This window comes from Thermobia domestica, chromosome 14 (genome assembly GCF_964235325.1).
Source record: "Thermobia domestica chromosome 14, izTheDome1.hap1.1, whole genome shotgun sequence".
Classification (NCBI taxonomy): Eukaryota; Metazoa; Arthropoda; class Insecta; order Zygentoma; family Lepismatidae; genus Thermobia; species Thermobia domestica.
The window spans coordinates 192,418,925-192,441,913 of NC_137467.1; the positions used below are offsets into that span (position 1 = coordinate 192,418,925).

The following is a 22,989-nucleotide window of genomic DNA, read 5'->3' on the forward strand; positions in this document are numbered from 1 at the left end:
GGGATGCGGAATCGAATTAAAAAAATCTCGTTATAGCTTACACTTCTGCTCTATCGAAATCAATGTTGAAACCGTGAATGGTTGAATTCCACTACGAGAAGCAATGCGAGTAGCAGTAGGGTGAAATAGCTGCCGTAATACAAAATCTCTCCAAATGTGAAGTGGGAGCTGTCATACGATTTCGGAACGCCAAAGACAAGAATACAACTGATATCCATCGGAAATTGTGCACCATTTACAGACTGCTAGTGACGAGTGAAGAAAGGTCAATGGTGCAGAGTTTTAGGAAGAACGTTCAAATATTTATGATGATTAACATAGCGGAGGCCTAGTGTTTAGACGAACGATCTGGTGGAACGCGTGCGATCCAATCGCTGGTTTTAAATAACTGAACACGCCAAAGTTTCCAACCGTGTCTACGAAAACAGTGCCTCGAATTGTGACTGACAAGCTGGGGTATCACAAACTGTGTGTGAAGTGGTGCCAAAAATGCTCACAGGCGCTCACAAAGAGCAAAGAATAACAGCTACACGTTACTTTTTAGCCTGCTCGGGAGAGAATGGGGATGATATCATTTCTGACATTGACAGTGGATGAAACCTGGATATCGTATGTTACTGGAAAGTCGAACCAGCAATTAATGCAATGGCGACACTTTAGTTTTCCTAAAATCAAGCAAATGCCATTAGTTCACAAAATCAAGGCAACCGCGTTTTGGGATTAAAAGTGTATAATTCTTGTGCAATTCTTGGAACAATAACGGAACAATTACACAGCAGATATGTACTGCCAAACACTGAATAATCTGCGATGTGCCATCCAAAATCGGCAGAGAGAAATGGTACGCTCTGAAATTCTTCTGATCCATAACAATGTCCACCCACACACAGCTACTGTTGAGACAATTCAAAGATTTCGATGGGAATTATTTAATCGTCCCCCTTACAGACTCGACCTTGCCTCCAGCGATTTCTTTCTTTCTCTTCGCCTGAAGAAGTGGCTTTGATCGAAGCGTTTCAACGACACTGGAGTGCTCAAAACATCAATTCTAGGCTGATTGTACTCTCCAGCGGCAGATTTTTACAGAGGCTATACGGAAGCTTACGCTACGTTACCAGAAGTGCCTGGGAGTTCATAATGATAACGTTAGAAAAAAAAGTATGTATTTGTATATCAATCACAATAAATTCCTTTTATTTTTTATTTTTATTTATTTATTTCTTTATTTTTTAAATATCGGCCCTTTTACCTGACATGCGCCTCGTACTTTCAGTGTGAATAGAGGGTTATGGGATGCTGAATAATAATAATAATAATAATAATAATAATAATAATAATAATAATAATAATAATAATAATACGCTTCTCGAGATCTCTTACAGTTTTTGCTCTGATATCTGTCGATAGTGAGTTTTACGTCCCACGGTTATGCCGGTTAGGCTAAAGGAGACGGTGATTATGAGAAATGAGTGAAATGGTGGAACGAAGAAAGTGGGAGGAAACGGGAGAACCCCGAGGAAATCCATGCACACGGTGTTTGTCCACCACAAAGTTCACTTGGCGGGGGCTGGGATCGAACCCGGGACCCCAAGCACCAGAGGCGAACGCTCTACCACTGAGCCACCGTGGCCCTATTCTTTCCGCACTTAAGCACAGCATAGTTTGGAAGTTTCAAATGTAATTTTTTTAAACACCAACATTGATTATTTAAAGAAAAATTGAGGGTGTCTCTTTGGTAGTTTGGGAAGGGATAAAGAAGACGTTACGTATTTCTTCTCAGGGAAAACGATTCCACATAATGCACAGCACTGACCTTAGAGTGCCCACAGCCTTGTTGAATGCATTAGTGCGTCGTGACACCTCTGGCGTCAAAGTGCCTCCAGCGTGGTCCTCGGCGGCCAAAAGGAGAGAATCTATGCTAAGACTACTATCTGACATACCCCAAGCTGAGCCTTGCCTCAACACTGCTAACGGTGTGGCCGATACCACTGCAGACAAGTATTTCTCTTGTTCTACACTCGATGTTGTTTCCGAGGTCGACACTGAAACGAAAACAAATAATATGTTTACTATTACATACAGTACAAGTTTGTTGAGTGTTGTTACAAAAATATTGACTAATACATGGAATACATTTTACAAGATAAAAATTGTACTAACTTCTTTTATTATTATTATTATTATTATTATTATTATTATTATTATTATTACTATACTCCAAACAGACTGAAATAATTCCTAATATTTCGGGTACTTTGGTGAGTATCCCTTTTCAAAGATCATATAGGTTTTAAATTATATTATGCAATAAGACTTTCATACTATTTTAGCTTCAACATCGTTGGAAAGGAGCCAGCATCATCCTTATGAAAACTGGATTTCGGTGGAATTGCTTAAAACCGTGATATGTTTAGATATTGTAACCCTGAGAAGAAGTCTCAATGGGCGCAGCCACCAATCACTGACCGTGTGGCCACTACGAGGACACTTTTTCGAAGCAGCAGAGGGTAACAATATTCTGGATTTCGGTGCCAAAGACTGACATCGTGACATGCTGTAGATATTAAGATCCTGAGAAAAAGTCACAATAGGTGACACAAAGGCAAACCCCGGAAAACCACAGACAGGATGGTCGACACGGACCGAACCTCCCGAATGCGAACAAAAACTCTTTCAACTGATCTACAGTTGCTCGGCAGCCGCTTTTTCTCATATCACAATATCTACAGCATATCATAGTTTCATTCATTATTTCCGAAATTCAAAATATCATTATCCTCGGCTGTTTTCAAAAAATGTCCCTGTAGTGGTCAAACGGTCGGTGATTGGTGGTTGTGCCTATTGAGACTTCTTCTCAGGATGACAAGATCTACATTATATCACAGTTTCAGTCATTTTCACTGAAATCCAGCATATCGTTATCTTCAACTGTTTTCCCTGTAGTGGCCAAATGGTCAATGATTGGTGGTTGTACCCATTGAGACTTTTTTCAGGATTACAATATCTACAACATATCACGGTTTCAAGCAATTCCATAGCAATCCAATTTCCATAAGAATTGTGCGGGGCTCCTTTCTAATACACGAAGTAACGTATTTTGAAAAACTCTACTATACTGAGGGCTTCACACTCCTATACATCTCCCATGAAATTATGTTACTGTGAAAGAGAACCACTTAATACATTAATTGTTACCGATTCTACACTTGTTATTCTACCTTACAGGTGCTCGGAAATACTAGTAGCTTCTTGAAACTACTCCTGATGTAGAATTCATCAGAGGATATCTTTGAGCCAATGCAAGATTCAGTACTGCCAAATCCAACTGTGCTGGTATATATGCATGAGTTAACATGTAACAAAAAAAAGAACCTTTAGGTGGGTCAATATAATTTACTAATGAGAATGACAATAATGATACATTTTACAAAATACTTGTAAAATTAAGTTCAATTAATTATTGAAATGTGATTACTAAACACAAAAGAAAGGAACCAAAAAAAAAAAAAAATGCCCGAATTATTTATTTGCTTAATTGTTGTTCTTTCCATTTTTCAAATTAGGAATCTTGTCGTGGGTTGAATGAAACTTTTTCGGAAGCCGCGCCTAGTCCGCAGGCCGTAGTGTGCCCATTACCGGTCTAGTGATTAAATCATGATGATGATTGCAAATAAACGAATTTTACGAAAACAATACTTACCCGCCACAAATCATTCATGGGGCAATCAGTTCGAACACGCGAACTAAAACTAAATCCTAACTACAGAGGTTGTTCAGCCTACGTTTGGCCGATTTCGTTCCTTCCCCCTCCCGGACAGAATGGACTCACCCGACCTGGCTCGTGGCGTCCTGCAATGTTGTGCAGTGTCTTCCTGTGAACAGAGTTGTTTTTCCGAACGGACGACAATAACGCACAAAACAGGACCATTGTTGTGAGTGTTGTGTTAAATTTCTTTCTAAGTGTGTGGGTTTTCACTCTGTGACCAAAATGCCGCCCAAACTAAGCCGGTTTAGGGAAGGCTATGTTGCGGCTCTCTAAGACGCAGTGTTATTGTCACTAGAAAACAGTGTAAGAAGAATGGTTGCAACATCAGTTAAAGTGGAATAAAAAATGTTATTAAAAAGCACGAGGGCAACGAGGCTCCACCATTTGGATCACCAACGAAGTTGCCTAGGAAGCGGGAATGCACCAAGGCCACCTCCACCATGCAGAGGAAACTTCGCAAAATGGCAATGCAAGAATATCCGCCAACACAAAGGTATATGGCTAATCGTCTTGACGTGTATTTGGGGACTGTGAGCCGGACGTTACACCATCAACTCAAGTTGGAAAAAGCCATGAAAGCTCGTGGCCATCTTCACACGGATGCCCAACAAAAGGAACGAAAGTGTAACGCCCGGAAGCTGTACGAACAGCATCTGGCAAAACAAAGGCGGATGTACACTTATGTCCAAAATTGTTGTCGCATGTCTTTAGAAATTACATAAATAGAAATAACTCTCTTTCTTGTGATAGAAAATGTCACATTTCTTCTTGGAAATAAGCAGAAAAACAAAACACATATTTCCAAAAAATATTTCAATAAAAAATTAAGAAGTAAGCAAGTTATAATTAAAAAAAAGAAATCTCCGAAACTTTCATCGAAAAATTCTAAGTTCCATTTTCGTAAACATGGCAAACGCGCAGCGAAATTTACAAAGAGGGAGGGAATTTTATGCTTTGTTAGAAATACAACGTAAATCTGTCATAAGGTTAGTTACTATACATGTGGCACAGCTCTAACAATTATTGCTATTAAGCATTTTACATTTAAACAAAGGACTAGATAGAAATAAGCTACAAAATGTGCGAAGCGGTCAGGCATTTTGTGTTAGTGGTTTCGTTACATGCATCTGCCAAGGTGCAACTCTTACCGTGCCTTCGTAGAGTAGTCAGTTAAAGCTTCTTCTTTACATACTTTATTTTTCCACGATCATAACTTCGAATCCCATATACTATAGTAACTTTTTTTTTTTTAAGGAAAGCTTGATTCTGTGAATTCCTTAAGGAACAAGGTTTTGTTCTAATAATGCTCTTTAGTATTATTCTCTTCATTCTAGTTTATTTGAATATTTCCAAATAATTTAAAATTATATCTTTAAAAACATTAAAACTGTCAAGAATTTTATAAAAAGAGGAAGCTTCATTTATAATCATTTTCATAATCGAAATGAGAAACTTACAAATAGTGGAATTTTAATTAATATATGACTAAAATTTCATAATACAGTAATTAAATAAAACATTTACTCCGCATAGTTTCTGCAAGTAATATGCAGGTAATAGACAGAAATAATGAACGTAAACTATTAGATGTCGATTAAAAATTAGTAGGGATAGTTCTAAAGCCAGGTAGAAAATTCTCTCTGTTTCATGAAAATAATGAACATTTTACAAAAATAATGGTATTTTTGCTACATCGGAAATTTGTTTAGTAAATAAATAAATAAATAAAATACAATTATATAATTCAACCACTTTTACTCGATAGCTTGAAGAGAAACTGTGTCGGCCGCGATCCTTCGGTTTTCTTCGTAGCACACGAAGGGACACCAAGTTGATCCGAACCAAGGGAAAGGGCATAGAAAGAAATAGTGGCACGCTACAGAACGGCATGATATGTGTGAATGATCACGGCAGTGACACGGACGGATCATGGCAGGGGAATGACATGGGCATGATACACTATGTGTGAATTGATCTTTAACTTAAAACTGGCACATTCAGTGCACGAGGGAGTCAAGTTCACTTTTGATATTTTAGACATGTTTTATCTTTAAGATCTCTACTTGAATCTCCTTTCAGAGCGCATAAGGTTCAAAGATTCATGTTCAGAAATTGTTAAAAATGCAAAGTATGTCTGTCATAATGTTAGTTACTATACATATGGAATAGCTCTAATAATGATATTAAGCATTTTACACGTAAACAAAGGAAAAAATAGAAATAAGCTACAAAATATGGGAAAAGATCATGCATTTTGTGTTAGTGGCTTTCTTATATGCGTCTGCAAAGTAGTCCCTCTATTCGTTATAGTGTTTTCCAACAAGTAGTAGGGTGATTTGTTAAAGCATGATTTAGTGCCCCCCCCCCCATTTTTTTCGATGATCATTAGTTCCAGCTCCGTACCTACAGTATTTTTAAAATTTTGTTCGCGAGATTTCGTTATACAGCTCTCTTCTATTAATAAAAGGTGTTTGATATTATTATTCTTATGTTAGTAATTTAAATATGGGCAAACAATTCAAATTTTTGCCTTTAAACGTGTTAAAATTATCAAGAGTTTTACAAAAAGTCGCAGCTTCATTGTCATAACGCGAAAATGAAACTTTAATAAAACTTAATCAACATATCATTAATTTTAATAAAACAATATTTTCGTTTTTTTTTTTATCACGAAGGGGCTAAACCATGGCTATACAAAGGATGGCCAAGAATTTCGCATGTGGGTCATACTCCTTTATTGGGACAAGTGTCATCTTACTTTTCAAAAGGAGTTTATAAACAAAATTTAATCTGCCTATTTTAAGAGTTTCGGAATATACTATATTTTTATCACAAATTTGGAGCCGATTTCTCCCTTAGGATACCGACTCTAATGAAAGCAATATGATAAAAAAGAAAACTGATTCGACTATCTTCGAAGCCATTATCAGTGATGAAAGTGATGAGTACAAACTATTTCTCCCGGGGAAGAATTTCAATACACAGGGTAAAAGTAGCACTCCAAAAGTACTGGTTTTTTCGGAAGTTTGGACGAGGGTGGTAAGAATTTTATTGGTCCCAGGAGAAAATGTGCCCCTGTGCTACCCCCTGAAATCATCAGTACGTGGTAATGAGGCAATCAACATCAACTTAATTTTTACAAATTGCAATTTCTCCTTTTAGAAGCCAAGCTATCCTAAACGCTGGAATAAGTCTTCACTTACTTCATTGACGAATTTATATCAGTAGATTCAAGTCCCTAATGACGGACTTGCAGGATACACTATTTTATCATGTATTGTGAATCTCCTTCCGCTTTAGGATATATATTTTGGCGACAGTGAGGTGGTGAAATCACGACTCTAGCCAAATGATTTGGCGTGGGAGACCTGGGTTCGATTCCCGGAGGGAGCTCATGTGGTTCGGATTCCACATTAATCAGTAGATCGCGTCTCATATAGCCTCGCTGTTGAAAGGGACTTTAAACTCAAAATCAACTCAACTCTAGCCAAGTGATTCTGATTTTCAAAAATTCGTTTTACATAGTTCAGCGTTTACCTGTGATCAGGAGACAGAAAACTTCGATTCATATTTATATGTTGAGAAAGCATTATATAAATTGCCTTTATACCTTTTCCTGTAGATGCTGAATATTCGAAAACTCGATTACACCGAACCATTTATTTTAGTGAGGAGTTTATATATTAAACTTCATCTATATAACATGAGGGACTTTGGAGATACTTTATTTATAGGCTAAATTTTAAAATTCCATTTCCCCCGTAGGATGCAAATTTTAACAAAACATTGACAAGACGACATTACTAATTATGTTGAGAAAACCATTTAAATAAACTAAAAAATGAAGCAACCACCCCTTTTCGTATAATTTGTTTATATGTGTTATCGAGATGTATTTAATAAACTAGCAATCGTGGAGCAATCAATTAGTGTGCTCTCACTAAATGTTCACGCTTGGTGTTGATCAGCAGTTCAAATCCGGCATACTAGTTTTTTTATTTATTATTATGTTCGCACTTTGTTAGTGATATTTTGTTAAACAACTCTCTTTTAATCCAGCATGGAAGGCCCGGGTTCGATTCCCTTTGGGAGCTCATGTGGTTCGGATTTCACGTTAATCAGTAGGTCCACGTCTTATATGGTCTCGCTGCTGAACGGGACGTTAAACTCAACTCAACAATCTCTTTTAATCCAAAAAAATATTTCTCAATATTACTAATTTAATGCTATTCAATTTGAATATGTGCATAAAGTATAATTCAAACTTCTATATTTATCAAATATTACAATTATCAAGATTTCAATAAAAAGAAGGAACTTGATTGTCACAACCTGAAAATGAAACTTGAATAAAAGTTTAGTCAACATACCCGCAACTTTAATAAAACATTACTTTCCTATTTATTATGCATCATGTAGTGCTAACTATATTTGTTGTATAATTTTGCAATACAAATTAATTTAAATATTCTAGGAAAAGTAACTACATTTGTTAATTCCTTTTGTACACAATGCTGTGATAAATCGTTACATTACTACATAAACAAGTATGAAAGTATCAAAATTATTTTATCGAAAATTTCTTCTAATTCAATGCAGAATATTTTAAAATCATCATTCAATGTTTTGTTGCATAAAAATGACCATAATAGGATTGCTTTTTTTGTTTACTCTACATATGCACTGCAAGTTATACGTAAAATGTAGTTGAAATAATTAATATAATATAAAAAATATATATCAGGCGATTTAAAAAAGTGTTGGTCAATATGAAGATCTACAAGTATCATTTTATGCGAAGTTATCTAATATATATGTGAAATTAAAATTAAATATTTTTAAAGACAGTACTCCAAGTTAATTTGTTTGATTGTAAATGTAATATTAAAGAAAGCGCTTAATACTCTTTGATGAGAGTGAAAAGGTGACGTAAATAAGTTTTCGGTTTGATGGCTGATCTTGAGTTTGTCGTCTCTTTGAGCACTGAGGCTATATGAGATGTAGATCTACAGCTTAATGTGGGTTCCGAAACACATGCGCTCTCACCGGGAATCCGAACTGGATCTTTTGCGTCGAAAAGGCGTACGTGAACCTTATAATCACGAAGGAACAGTTTTCACTTCAAGGAGAAATCCCAATCGGAGGTGACTTGAAAGAGTTTATTTCGGAAGAAAGATTAAATATTTGCATGAACTTCAGAATGGTTAACTTTTTCAGGTCTGAAAAACCAATTTAGTTGCGTTTGAACTTTTGGAAATGTCATTTTGAAGGTACCGGTAGATAGAGTCTTGAGTGTGTGTGTTTCATAATGTATTTTACAGTGACCTTATTGTTTCTCATAGCCATTCTCTGAAATGAAGTTTTTAAAGTGGCAATTTTAGTCGAAATTTTTTATTTTAAGGTACTGTATATGTATGAAATTAAGTTAGAAATCCCCCTTCAGTAGTGTTTGAAGGATTGATCTTAAACGCTTCATACTTAACACGTTATCTTTCACCCAGTGCTTCTTCCGGACAAGCTCTGACAGTGCCCCCCCCCCTTCCTTAATACTGACAAGGAGAAGGCAGATTTTGGTAAGTGAACTTCGGAGCCATTTTTTGGGGGGGGGGTAGTGCACATTTAAAGAGTTAATATTACAAACTGGGAGAGAGCAATGGCCAAATATAACGGAGAAAAACCGTCTTAAAGTTTTGCACTCGCCGCATATATCGTGCGACGTACGAATTTACCAATTGACGGTGTCGCAGAGTGAGTAAAAACTGTAACTCGTGTATAAAGTATCCCGGGTTCGATTCCTGTTCAAGTCACACATCTCTTTTTTTCTTCAACCAATAAAGTAGGCATTTGTAACTATAAGTAAAATATTAATTCATCGTAAGTTTATAATGAATAAAACAATATAAATTTTCAAATCACTTGTAAAATCTTTCAATGTTCCATGTTAACTGATAAACCAAATTTAATCTATTCCGTAAATATACTGATATCACGAGTTATATTATGATTACGACCAGTGGCGTATTTGCGATTTTATTTCGGGGGGGGGGGGCTTTGCCAACTTTAGTCCTGGAAATGTGAAAATTCTTCAAGATATTTAATTTACTTATATATAGTAAATAACATTTCAGGGGGCTTAAGCCCGGAAGCGCTCCCTTAAATACGCCACTGGTTACGACAATCGTTGTGTAATAAATGTTCTTGACCCTTCGTGTCTACATCTGTTGACAATGTACGAATTACAAAGGAGTTGAGGGGAAAATCCCCTTTGCTAATACTGGATGTTGCTATAACCAAAGGAGATTTCCTCCTCATTCCCCTTATAATTCGCACACTGTCTACAGATGTAAACACGAAGCGTCAAGAACATTTTTTACACAACGACTGCGGTAACAATAATATTTACGGAATAGATTAAATTTTGTTTCTACCGTAGTTAAAATGGAACATTGAAAGATTTTACAAGTGATTTGAAAATTTCTAATGTTTTATTCATTATAAACATATAATGAATTAATATTTTACTTATGGCTACTTTATTGGTTGAAGCAAAAAAAAAATGTATGACTCGAACAGGAGTTGAATTCGGAACCCTTTACGCATGAGTCAAAGATTTTTCACTTTGCCACGCCTACACTTGGTAAATGTGTGTGTCGTACAATATATGCAGCGAGAATAGAAAACTTTAAGATGGTTTATCTCCGTTATTTTTGGACATTGCGCTCTCCCAGTTTGCAATATTAATTCTTTAAATATGCACTAACAACTCGCAAAAAGTGGCCCCGAAGTTCACTTACCAAAGTCTGCCTTCTCCTTGTTAGTGTGCCCCCCCCCCCGGAACATAAATTCTGAAAGAAACAGTGCTTTCACCGAATACTGATTTTTGTTTCTAATCTTGTAGACATATTTGCTGAGGTGGTAGTCATAATTTACGTTTTAGCGAAATATTTCTGAATAGAATTTCGTTCAGACAAAGGATGACTTCAAATCTATACTTCGTACACATTATGGATTACAGGGGATACCTAGTACTTTGCCGTACTATGTAAGGTATGCCGAACAATTGTTCGTAAGGAGAGTGCACAAGAAAGTAAAAAAGCAGTGTCATCTTTAGATTTTTATTCAAAACTTTCAATTGAAAAATAATTCGTCGAGCATTGAGACAATTTTAAACAAATTCAAAATACTTTGATGGATTCCTAATTGTAATTCTTAATTCAGAAATCTGAGGACGTCTATATTCTAAGTGACGAAAATACCAGTTTCTTGTCTAACGAGTTAATTGGCTTCCTAGCGTAATTCTTTATTTCTTTTCTGCACACGAAAATACATAGATTAATACCTATGATATTAATCAAAGAAACTTCTTTCTGACGTAACAAGCAATTATTATAACCACACTTATTTCTAATTTAATATGATGTATAACTCTTGTTATAGATGTTATATCAGCTTGAGAGTTTATATACTGTAAAAGTTATAGGAAGAGAGTCCTTAGCTATCTGATGATTAGGCTGCTCTAGAGTGTATTAACTGCTAAAGGGTGTGGGATTAAGCATTGTTCTATTGTTAAATTATTATTTATTACTTAACACTATTTTGAAGAGGGAACATAATTAAATTAACTCTCGCAGAAAATAATAAATATTTTACAAAAACAATTGTTCCAAAAACTTTATCACATGAATGGTAACTAATGAATGTAGGTGTGCAGTTAGCACTGGCGCTTCAAAATCAGGGATCTCCGTGTTTCAATTAAATATATGCCTTCTTGGCTAGAGATTCTCCATCCCATTACGCGGAGGCAGGGATACATATTTTTAATATATAGGCCACGGCTGAATTAATAAATATTCTGTTCATTTTTTGTTAATGTTTCAGTGCACCTGAGTCTTTTGGGCTATCAATTTTATCTAAAATCTTTTAAATAAATAAAACACATAACGCAATCACCATAATTTGATCCCACATTGAATACAAGAGTGAAGTCAAAACATACTCTTACAAAACATTATACAGCTCAATGAAGACAGTAAATATAAATTATTTATTCTAAATGAACGTTTAAAATAAATGTGAATACCATATTGTATGTATACTGATAATCAAATAATTTCCCTAATTTCAGAGATTCAGTTATTCAGATAAGATTGAATACTAGCATGTGCAATCCTTCTAGTTAGTGGTTTTATACAGGGTGTTTCAAAACAACACCGACAAAATATTTGGGATGTGATTAATGACACCAAGGTAATACAAAAAGTATAGACCAGTCTGGGTGCACAAATGCTCCCTTTCGGAGTTATAGTATGTGAAAAATATGAAAAATGAACTTCAAAGGTCCATAGGTCCAAACCTATGGCACCTACCGTGGTCGGGTCAAGACTTCACTTAGGAACTATATGTGCTCTCTCCAAGTATCCAACTTTCACAATCCTGTGGTACTTCCGCAACAATTTTTTTATAGAGGTAGTTGGTGAGTACTTCAAATTACGTATATGCCTTTAGCCAAACTCCCTCTATAGAAATTGTTGCGCGAGTACCTTAAGATTCTGAAACATGCATTTTTGGATAACGCACATATTACTTTCTAAGTGAAATCTTGACGCGACTACGGTAGGTCCCATAGTTTTGGACCTATGGATCTTTAAAATTCTTTCTCTCTCTCTTTTTTTTTTTTTTTTTTTTTTTTTCATGTTTAAGGCAGCCTATAACTCCGAAAGGAAACATTTCTGAATCCAGGTTGGTCCATATTTTTTGTCTTGTCTTGGTTCAGGAATCACCTCCCAAACGTTATCGGTGTTATTTTGAAACATTCTGTATATTTGATACCAAATAATAGGTATGGTTCAGAAGTATAAAAAAGATAATAATCAAAATTCAGTAAGGTTTATCAAATTTGCTTTGGAAACACGCGAAAATCTAGTTAAGAATTTCAAAGGTACTTTAAGAAATTTATCCCAATTTAGAGATACGAATCCACTTTATTTTAATGGCGTAGAGGACTCGGATTCGATTCCCGGTTGGAGCTCACGTGGTTCGGATTCCACGTGAGTTACATGTGCGTGGGTTTTCTCGGGGTTCTCCCGTTTCCTCCCACTTTCTTCATTCCACCATTTCATTCATTACTCAACATCACCGTCTCCATTAGCCTAACTGGCATAACCGTGGAACGTAAAACTCAAAAATTTCATTTTTTTCCACGTGAGTTAGTAGGTCCACGTCTAATATAGCCTCGCTGCTGAACGGGACGTTAAACTCAAAGTCAACTCAACCCAACTTCATTTCAAGTTTGGTTATGAATACGAATTTGCTTTAAATCACTTGCAAAGAAAATACAATTTTCGACTATTGCATTTTCTTTTTTATCAGTCAATAATGAAGTCATATGTTTTCAATGCAAGAGACGTCTTCTTAATAATGCCAAACAATGGTAGTAATTAGGTATCTCTCTTGTATATAATTTTTAATTACGAAGGAATGTTACGTATGAAATTTTGGCGGCTTGGCAGCAATTGTGCAAGGAATTGGTAGGTGTAACCGCTAGTGAGAGGCTAGAGCAGAGGTAGCATTTCGGCTTTACGTACTGAGGGTTGCGAGATCGAAACCCACTCAAAGAAAAATTTTTTTTTTAAATATATTTCGATGATTGCATCACAATTGTTTCTGCATGCTTAATCACATATTCACATAACATTTTATGGATGAAATGTAGCCCTTAAAAGGGCTGTTTGAAACTAAACACGTTCTTAATATGATGTCCAGTGACCACCTGCTTCAACAACCGCTAACATTCGACGAGGCATTCTTTCTATCATTCGATGGACATAGCCCGTGCCATTCGTAGCAAGATCTTCCCAAGCATTAACGACCGAATCCCAGAGCTCATTGGAAGTTCTAGGAACTTCATTAGCCCATTTCTCCCTCAAACACCTCTTTACCTCTGCCCAGACATTTTCTATTGGGTTAAGATCGGCTCCGCGTGGATTGATTACCTCTACATCATTTTGCTCTGCCAGCCACTCTTGGACAACTCGTGACATATGGACAGGTGACCGATCGTGTTGAAAGTGGATTGCTCAGGATAACGTTCGCGAACAGATGGCAGCATAATATTCTCCAAGATGAACTTATACTGCGCACCTGTAAGACGCCCATCAATCCTGTGAAGACATCCAAATCCATCTGCAGAGATCCAGCCCCAGACAGCCACTGATATGCGTCATATGTATCGAGAATCGAACCTGGAACCTCTCTCACGAAAGACACAGACCGGTCCATCATTTGCAGAAGAAAATATACATTCATCGCTGAAAATGGCACTTGTCCAGTTCCGATGCATATTTTCCTCTGCAAATTGACATCGTCGTCTGATGTGTTCCGCAGAAAGAATTCCCTTAATGGCTGCACGCCGAGCGAAGAGATTAGCCTCCCTGAGTCGCCTAATAGCTGTTTGACGTGATCCAGGAAAGTCAGCGGCTTGTCGCAGTTGACGCGAATTTGAATAGGAAGTTTCCTTGGCTTGTTCAACCAGACGACGGTCTTGCTCGTTTGTAGTAACTCGCCGTCTCCCATTACTACTACGACGAATTGTTTCCCCGGTAACACGATATCTGTGTGCCCACCGCTGACCTGTTCTAGGGTGAATGCCTACATGTTCCACGGCTTGCTTAGCGCTGTAACCTTCGTCAAAAAGCGTTATGGAACGAATTCTTGCTTCCTCCATGACGCCTACCACTCAAATGTAAGCGAATGTCTATCTAAAAGAAGTCCCATGTATTACGTGGCATTTACTAGACACGAACTCCCTTTTATCGAATTTTGATTGGTTGTCAATATCAGATATTTGGTAGAGTGAATTGAGTCCTTACTTAATAGCCGTACAGTATCACACGAAACACAGCCAGAGGCGTTTTCTTTCAGCTTTACCTTTGAATGTGCATAATGTGACTTGTATTCTCTAGGCGTTTCAATAACCAAACACACTTAACTTCAGAACTAGTAACAGTATATACTGTATGTATATCCCTCAGTTTCATTCAATGATATCTAGAATACTTCTTACAGCACCGAGGTTACATAAGACGTAGACTTACAGACTAGCGTTTAATTTGAACAAATGCACATTCACCGATAATCGAATCAGACCCGTATCCAGGGGGTCTAGGGGGCCGCCCCCCCTAAATTTTAGCTGCCCCCTAAAAGTTTCACGGTAGGTTTGCAAATGAACTAATATGGTGATGAACTATAATATGGTTGGATCGGGCCTCCCCTAACTTCAGCTGGACCCCCTTTACATTTTTGGGCTGGCTACCGGCCTGAATCAAATCCAAAGAGCCCCCATTCCTTTCACAAGGATACCCCTTAGCCGCAAGTGAACGCAACATTCCTTTAAATTATATATACCTGAACCACTTTAAATCACATATAGACCCTATTTGATTCATTTTAATTTTCTTCGTAACAATAAATCCTATTTAATGTATGTATATAACTTACCGGTAAAATAAGTACAACTTAAATAGGAAATAGCGATGGCCAATTCCAGAATTTTTACTTCCCGGAATCCGGAAAGTAAAATCGGAAACATTCTAGATTTCGGAAAATTCCGATTTTGGAAAAAAATCGGAATTCGGAAAAATTCCGGATTTCAGTAAAATTCCGATGTCGGAAAAGTTTCGTATTTTTTCCGAAGTCCGGAATATTTCTAAATTCCGGAATTGTTCAGACATCGAAATTTTTCCGAAATCCGGAAAGTAAACTTACCGATTCCGGAAAAAAAATTCTGGATTCCGGATCGCAAAAAATTTTGGCCACCGCTAGGAAATAGTAGGCTGTAATCTATTTATCAAGGGTGCATTGCGTTTTAACCTGCATCTGATTGCTTCAAAGAAAAACGTAAAATTTCTACATTTATTTCTTTAATAGCAAAGATGTCCGTTCATTGTACGGGAAAAGTAGTTTTATTTGAAAAATATTTTGAAGGTTGTTTGAACCTTCTTCCTCCTCTCAGAATGCATATTTGAATTAAAGTGAACTGATGAAAACTAAGCTCGACTCAAGTGCTTACTATGTGCACAAATTCATTTCAAATGGTGAGTCGTTTTTCAAATGGTGAAACAGAAAATATCGATGCAATTTTATACTGTTCATTGAGAAAACATAGAGGAATAATTGCGCTTCCTCCTAAAAGCGAAATTTTCGGAAACTTTGGCTCTTGTGTCCATCGAGTTTTAACAAGGAGTTTATATACCAGATTCCATATTCCAATCATTTGGGGTTCGTGATATACTATATATATATATATATATATATATATATATATATATATATATAGATATAGATATATAGATATAGATATATAGATATATAGATATATATATATATATAGATAGATAGATAGATAGATAGATAGATATTGCATAATTTTTAAACCGACTATTCCTCTAGAGCATTTTAATGAAATTGACATGACAAAAGCAATGTCGAGTTAACTGTTCATAATTTCAATTTAAACACTTAAGAAATTTTCCTATCATGATGAGACTGTATTATATTCGAATGCGAAAAAAGTCATGGTAGAAATTGCTCCTTCCCTACGTGAAAACGGAATTGTTCAAAATAATAGAACGAGTGCCTATATATTTTAAATTAGGAATATATACGATGATTTTCATATTCTTAACTTAAAGATCTCGTAAGATACTTTATTTTTATGTATACTTTGGATCATGTTGCCCTCCTTAGTATATGTATCCGTCCTTATTAAAGTAAAATAAATAAATAAATGAATAAAACATTGAGGTGGAAGACAGTGCTAACTATGCGTAGCTATTATCATGTTACCTTCATTAAAGTATGTTTGCTAAAAGATTAGAGTTATTCAAAATGTATGCCAAAAATATATCTTGGAAATCACTCAAGTTCAACAGATCAAACTCAGTATATAAGTTCCTTTTTAAATCTAAGCTAGTATGAGTCCCAGCGCTTTCGAACATTTCTATTTATGGGTATGAGGATATCAATTTCCATATTATTCTAGTTTCCCATAGTTTGTTCATAAAATAACCAAAATGTGAAAATGGTTACATCGTTTAAAATGAATTTGTGACTTGCGTCTACCTGAGTTTTTATCATCTCACTTTAATTCATAGAGGCATCCTAAAGGGGGAAGAGTCCCCAAATATACCTTTCAAATAGGTTCCATACATCTAATCTTCCCGTGACAAGAACCGGCATTTCAACTAGTATATTGCGTAAATGAAATCAACATTGACTATATCGTCGAAACGTAAAAATAAAAGAATTTTAGGAATGATCCAAAAAATGAATCAAAAGATTGCGATCTTGGCCAAGAATTAATTTCTGAATCAAGGGCAAAAAATTTTTTGAATGGTCCCTAAATCAAGTGTTCGTATTTTCGACGGAATAAGCACATTACACTGAGTTATGTGATAGTTTGGGTTTGGCTACACTAAGGAGCATTATTAAAACAAAACATTGTTCCTTAAGGAATTCACAGAATCAAGCTTTTCTTAAAAAAAAAAAAAAAAAAAAAAAAAAAAGTTACTATAGGGTATGGGATGGGATTCGAAGTGATGATCGTGGAAAAATAAAGTATGTAAAGAAGAAGCTTTAACCGACTACTCTACGAAGGCACGGTAAGGGTTGCACCTTGGCAGATGCATGTAACGAAATCACTAACACAAAATTCCTGATCGCTTCGCACATTTTGTAGCTTATTTCTATTTAGTCCTTTGTTTAAATGTAAAATGCTTAATAGCAATGATTGTTAGAGCTGTGCCACATATATAGTAACTAACCTTATGACAGATTTGCGTTGTATTTCTAACAAAGCATAAAATTCCCTCCCTCTTTGTAAATTTCGCTGCGCGTTTGCCACGTTTACGAAAATGGAACTTAGAATTTTTCGATGAAAGTTTCGGAGAATTTTTCGATGAAAGTTTCGGAGATTTCTTTTTTTAATTATAACTTGCTTATTTCTTAATTTTTTATTGAAATATTTTTTTGGAAATATGTGTTTTGTTTTTCTGCTTATTTCCAAGAAGAAATGTGACATTTTCTATCACAAGAAAGAGAGTTATTTCTATTTATGTAATTTCTAAAGACATGCGACAACAATTTTGGACACAAGTGTACGTCGTAACGCTCGATGAAGCATGGATTTACCTTTCCGACTGCGGCAAACCGAGAGCCATCATGTACCGAGAGAAAGGCGCCAAGAACTTCAGAAGGTGGGTCCGTGTCTGTAAACAATCCTTCCCAAAAGGGTTCATGGTCGTTACTGGCTACTGTTACCGAGGCAAACTGAAGATTCGTAGGGTGGCGAAGAACTGCAAAATAAATTCGCAATATTTTCAGGAGCAGATCTTGCGGTCGATCTACGAGCATGAGGTTCCAACAATGTACGGAAATGACACCAATCTGGTGCACATTCACATGGACAAGGCCTCATCACATACCTCACGATCGTCCCTCGCATTCTACAGGGAGATGGAGGAAGCAAGTGGTATACAGGTGATACCTTTCAATGAGATACCTGTTAAATCTCCAGATGCAAGTCCTATGGACTATTGTGGATTTGGATTGCTGAAGCGGGCTTTGGGAAAACGACGTGTGACAACTGTGGAAGGACTTTGGAAAGCTGTGCAAAGGGAATGGGACAAGATTCCCCTCCCAGTACTTCAAAGAAGCCTATTACAGTGGAAATTACGCTGTCAGGCTATTGTTAGGAACCAAGGGAAACACATCGAGCACTTACGGACTTGGCGCCATGGATTCTTCTAAATTTTTAGGTAAGTCGAAATTGGCCAAATGTAGACTGAACAACCTCTGTATATATATAACTACATGAACTGACATAAATTAAAGTGATACTTCCGGTTGACGTGGAAAGTTGAAACTTGGCATGACTATAGCTTTTCGGGATTAACCCACAGGAAAATTGCCAAAAGTGAATATTTTTAAATTTTAGGGGTTCTAAAAGGGGGATGAAGAAATTCCCCATGTTATTTAAATGGGCGTTTTTTCGGACCTATAATCTCATGTTTTAGATATTTGGAATTAGAATAACAACTTGAAATTCGGTATTCTTATACGTTTTCGTTATCATTACCTATGTAAATCACCAATAATAAAAAATTCCAACTTTAGAGTGCTTTTATGGGCAATTGAATAATCTTTCCCATGTTATTTATATGGGACATCATCAACACCCCAAAATTATGAACACTTCCTGTCGAGCTACAATGATTAAATTTGGCATGATTGTAGCTTTTCGGGACTAACCAACAGCAAAATTGCCAAAAGTAAATATTTTTATCTTATTTTTATTTTCAGGGTGTCTACAGGGGGATGAGGAAATTCTCCATGTTTTTAAATTGATCTTTTTATCGGACCTACCTCATATTTTAGGCACTTGGAATTAAAACAAAAACTTGAAATTCAGTATGCTTACACGTTTGTTTTAGAGTTATCTAAGTAAATCACCAAAAATAAAGTGGTTTATAGGGAACCGAAAAATCTTTCCCATGTTATTTCTATGGGACATCGTCTACACCCCAAAATCTTTAGGCACTTCCGACAGAATTAAAATGATGAAATTTGGTATGATTGTAGCCGTCCGGAACTAACCCACAGGAAAATTGCTAAAAGCGAATATTTTTAAGGGGTCTAAAGGAGGGATGAAGAAATTCCCATGTTATTTAAACGGGTGTTTTCTTTTGATACAAAATCTTCTCTCTTAGATAGTTGAAATAGGAAAAGAAACTTGAAATTTGGTTTAAGATTGTGGATTTAAGAGGTGAGAGGCCGTAGGCCAAGTAAACACGGGGTTCTGGGGTTGGAGCCCTCAGCTAGCCAAAGGCTAGTTGTCACTATAGTAAGAGCATGTCACTCAGATTTTATATCCACCATTACAGAACAATATAGAGGAAAACTAAATTGTCTGCTAAGTGTTACTCTGTTCATTTTAATGTGTAGAGGCACCATTTTAATAAACAACTATCGAATTCTCACCTGTTGTTGTAGGATGTCCTTTGAGCATCCCTATGACCCCTTTTCCGTGGAAACCAGCTCCCCGCAACAGAAGAGCCCTCGTCCGTGGATGTCTCCACGTAATTGCAGGAATACGACAATGGCGGTAACATCTACAGAAACGTCTAATGCTATCATCGCTAACAGAAGAAGGCACCACAAGAAGAGCAGGGTAACTGAAACCAAACAAAATTAAATTATCGCCACTTATAATACCAATTGCCAACAAAGTACCGTTTACTTACTGAGTCATTTGGACATTAACCTTTAGACATGTAGCTCATGTTTTCCTACAACTAAGTTAAACGGATGTTTTCAGCAAATTTTAGGATTTTACTACTAAAGAACTTAATAGTAAGAGTCCCGAAAACTTGGCCTAATGTGGACAAATGGTGGTGGGTGATTTGTGAAGGTACCGGATTATCTGGAATATATATTTAAAAAAAGAAAAAGAAAAAAAGGCCGACTGTTTCCACAAAAAATACAGTACTGTACTTGTATGTACTGGTTGTTTGAGAATACAACAGGATAAACTGCCCAAATACTCTTAAACAGAGGAAAAGTAAGTACTTTCTGGCATTGAACCTTTACTGTACATGAAAATTAAAATTAATGAATACACACTGTACAACAATTTACTTCACAAGAGACAAGTACGCGGGCAATGGCCGTGAACGGGTCTGCGCGCAGGATGTTTTCGCCCTGTCAGAATGTGGCCAAATTATCCGCACTGCCGGGTTATCGAATGCTGAGTTTTAGGGACTCTACTGTTTCTTGCGTAATTTTTCATGTTTGAATGAAATAAAAAAAATTAAAGAACGAAATATAACGTCTTGTATATTAGAACACCGTTTGAAGCGCAGTACTAATTGTAATCCAATACAATATTTCGTATCCTTACTTGAAGTAAATCTTCAAGGCGTGTTTTTTAAGTAAGCAGCGTTTTGAAATAAAAATAATAATAAAATAGGTATACTTCTCGTAAAAATTTAACTGTTATATGAAAGCCTGTAATTTAATCTACTTTTCTAGTTCCCATCAATATTAAGGCACTTACTATATCATACAACAAGCTTTCCAATATCATCCTTACGGAAATCTGTCGCCTGATTTGACAAACACTGCAACACGGACGTTGTGGTGCTGACCACCCAGATGTTTCTTCAAATGCAGGAACGTATAGCAGTCACTGAACACTAGATCGGAACTATGTAAGAGTGAACAAATTCTCTTTCACGTTTTAGTCAACTTTTTTGCACCAAGCCTCCAGTGGACAAAGGTCGCCACTTCGTTCCGCATCATGAACATTTGTGCGACCATTTTTAAAAGGATCTAACTCATTTCCGTGCCATTCTATCGCATACACTTCATAGATCTAACGATGATGAAGCCTCTTTCACGCCTTTAGCACTAAGAAATTGAATCACAGCCTGGAATTTACAGTCGGTGGGATTCTCAATCCGCGGAAGTAGTTTCATTACTTACAAACAAACGTAAAGACGGTGTTGAATTTTCCATCATGGCATTTGTAACTTGCAAATAGATATAAATATATAGCGCATATTCACGGGATGCGAACCGCAGCGAATGGCCGAAATTCAAAACGGAACTTACTGAAAAACACGCGTTGTATATTAAGAAAATCTTCGCAGTTTTTATTTTACATCCTGCAAAAAAGTAATCAAAACCCTCAACACTGTAATTGTTCATATAATTCCACACCAAAATTTCCGAAGAACCTAGTTATTTATTTGCTCTACTATTCTACAAGTCTACCGATAGTTCTATATATAACAACACTGAAAATTCATAGATGTGAATGGCGGCCTAATAGGGATACTTCAATGATCCTGTTCTCTCAAGTTTTCCGACATATTACTGTTCTTTTTCTTTATCTAGTGTGGTTCAATGGAACGTGGAAGATTTTGCTTTTGCAAATACAGAAGCAACAAACAGGATGTAAAATGTTATTTTGAATATAGCTCATGTAGCAATGGCTGTACAAGCATTAGCTACTACACCAGCGGGGACGTCTTATAGGTTATGTGATACAAAAAGGAATGGTACCGCTTTCTCTCTTTTGGTTAGCTGTCGCCGCTCTATACGAGATAACGAAAAAATGAATGCATGCTTTCCGGTCACATGTCCTAACAATATCCAACTTGGAACCCTGTACTGCAGTACATAAGCTTTTATGCCAAGTACAAAATTTGTCTACACAGAACGCTAGTATGAATTATTTACTGACTCTTGTTCATAAGATATTCAAAACTTTTATTGATTTCATTAGTACAGTTCAAAGCTTATCGAAGTAATAATTTGGTATTATTATTGTTACGGTCTAGTTCCTAGAGAAATATACAAAATTAGAGAAATCACATATTTTAGGAGAGGTGTAATGGCCTTCAAGCCAGTTCTGCCGACTAAGATTGATGGAATGCCATGAAGATAGTAACTGTTCGATACTGTTTTTTTGTAATTACCTCACTTTTATCTTCTAGAGGGCATCATTATTCTAATTTTCTAAAAAGTATTCCGTATTTAGGGTGTTTCAAAACAACACTGTCAACGTTTGGGAGATGATTCCTGACACCACGATAAGACTCAAAATATAGACCAACCTGGGTGCAGAAATTCGTTATTTCGGAGTTATAGGCTGTGGAAAACATGAAAAAATGAAGTTTAAAGGTCCATAGCTCCAATACTATGGGATCTTCCGTAGTCGGGTCAAGACTTCACTTAGAACTAGTACGTGCCCTGCCCAAAAGTACGTTTCAGACTCCTGCCGTACTTCCGCAACAATTTTTAGAGAGGTAGTTGGTGAGTACCGCAGGACTCTGAAACATGTACTTTTGGATAGCGCACATGTTAGTTTCTAAGTGAAGTCTTGACCGGTCTACGGTCGGTCCAATAGTTTTGGGAGCTATGGACCTTTAAGCTTCATTGTTTCATGCTTTCAACAGCCTATGACTCCTCAAGGAAGCATTTGTGCACCGAGATTCGTCTATACTTTTCGTCTTATCTTGATGTCAGGAATCACCTCCCAAACGTTATCGGTGTTGTTTTGAAACACCCTGTACATTGAACGTCCCTAGTATTTCGTATGAACTACACCTTGTCAGCGTTTACACCTTGAATACAAAGGACCTTGGGACACAATTCCCCGTAAC

At 36.5% G+C, this 22,989-nt stretch overlaps 1 protein-coding gene across 3 annotated transcripts in view; it reads right to left on the reverse strand.

The window, feature by feature from the left end:
- The window catches only part of Sbf (SET domain binding factor), a 211,026-nt gene that overhangs the window by 82,683 nt on the left and 105,354 nt on the right, over positions 1–22,989 (reverse strand). For 2 of the 3 annotated variants that reach the window (XM_081739287.1, XM_081739288.1), the window contains 2 exons: positions 19,802–19,995; positions 1,814–2,042 (listed from right to left, as the gene is read on the reverse strand). In XM_081739287.1, coding sequence (XP_081595413.1) covers positions 1,814–2,042; positions 19,802–19,995 — 423 coding nt within the window. The remainder of the gene's footprint in view (positions 1–1,813; positions 2,043–19,801; positions 19,996–22,989) is intronic. The other variant, XM_081739289.1, reaches the window with a different exon arrangement.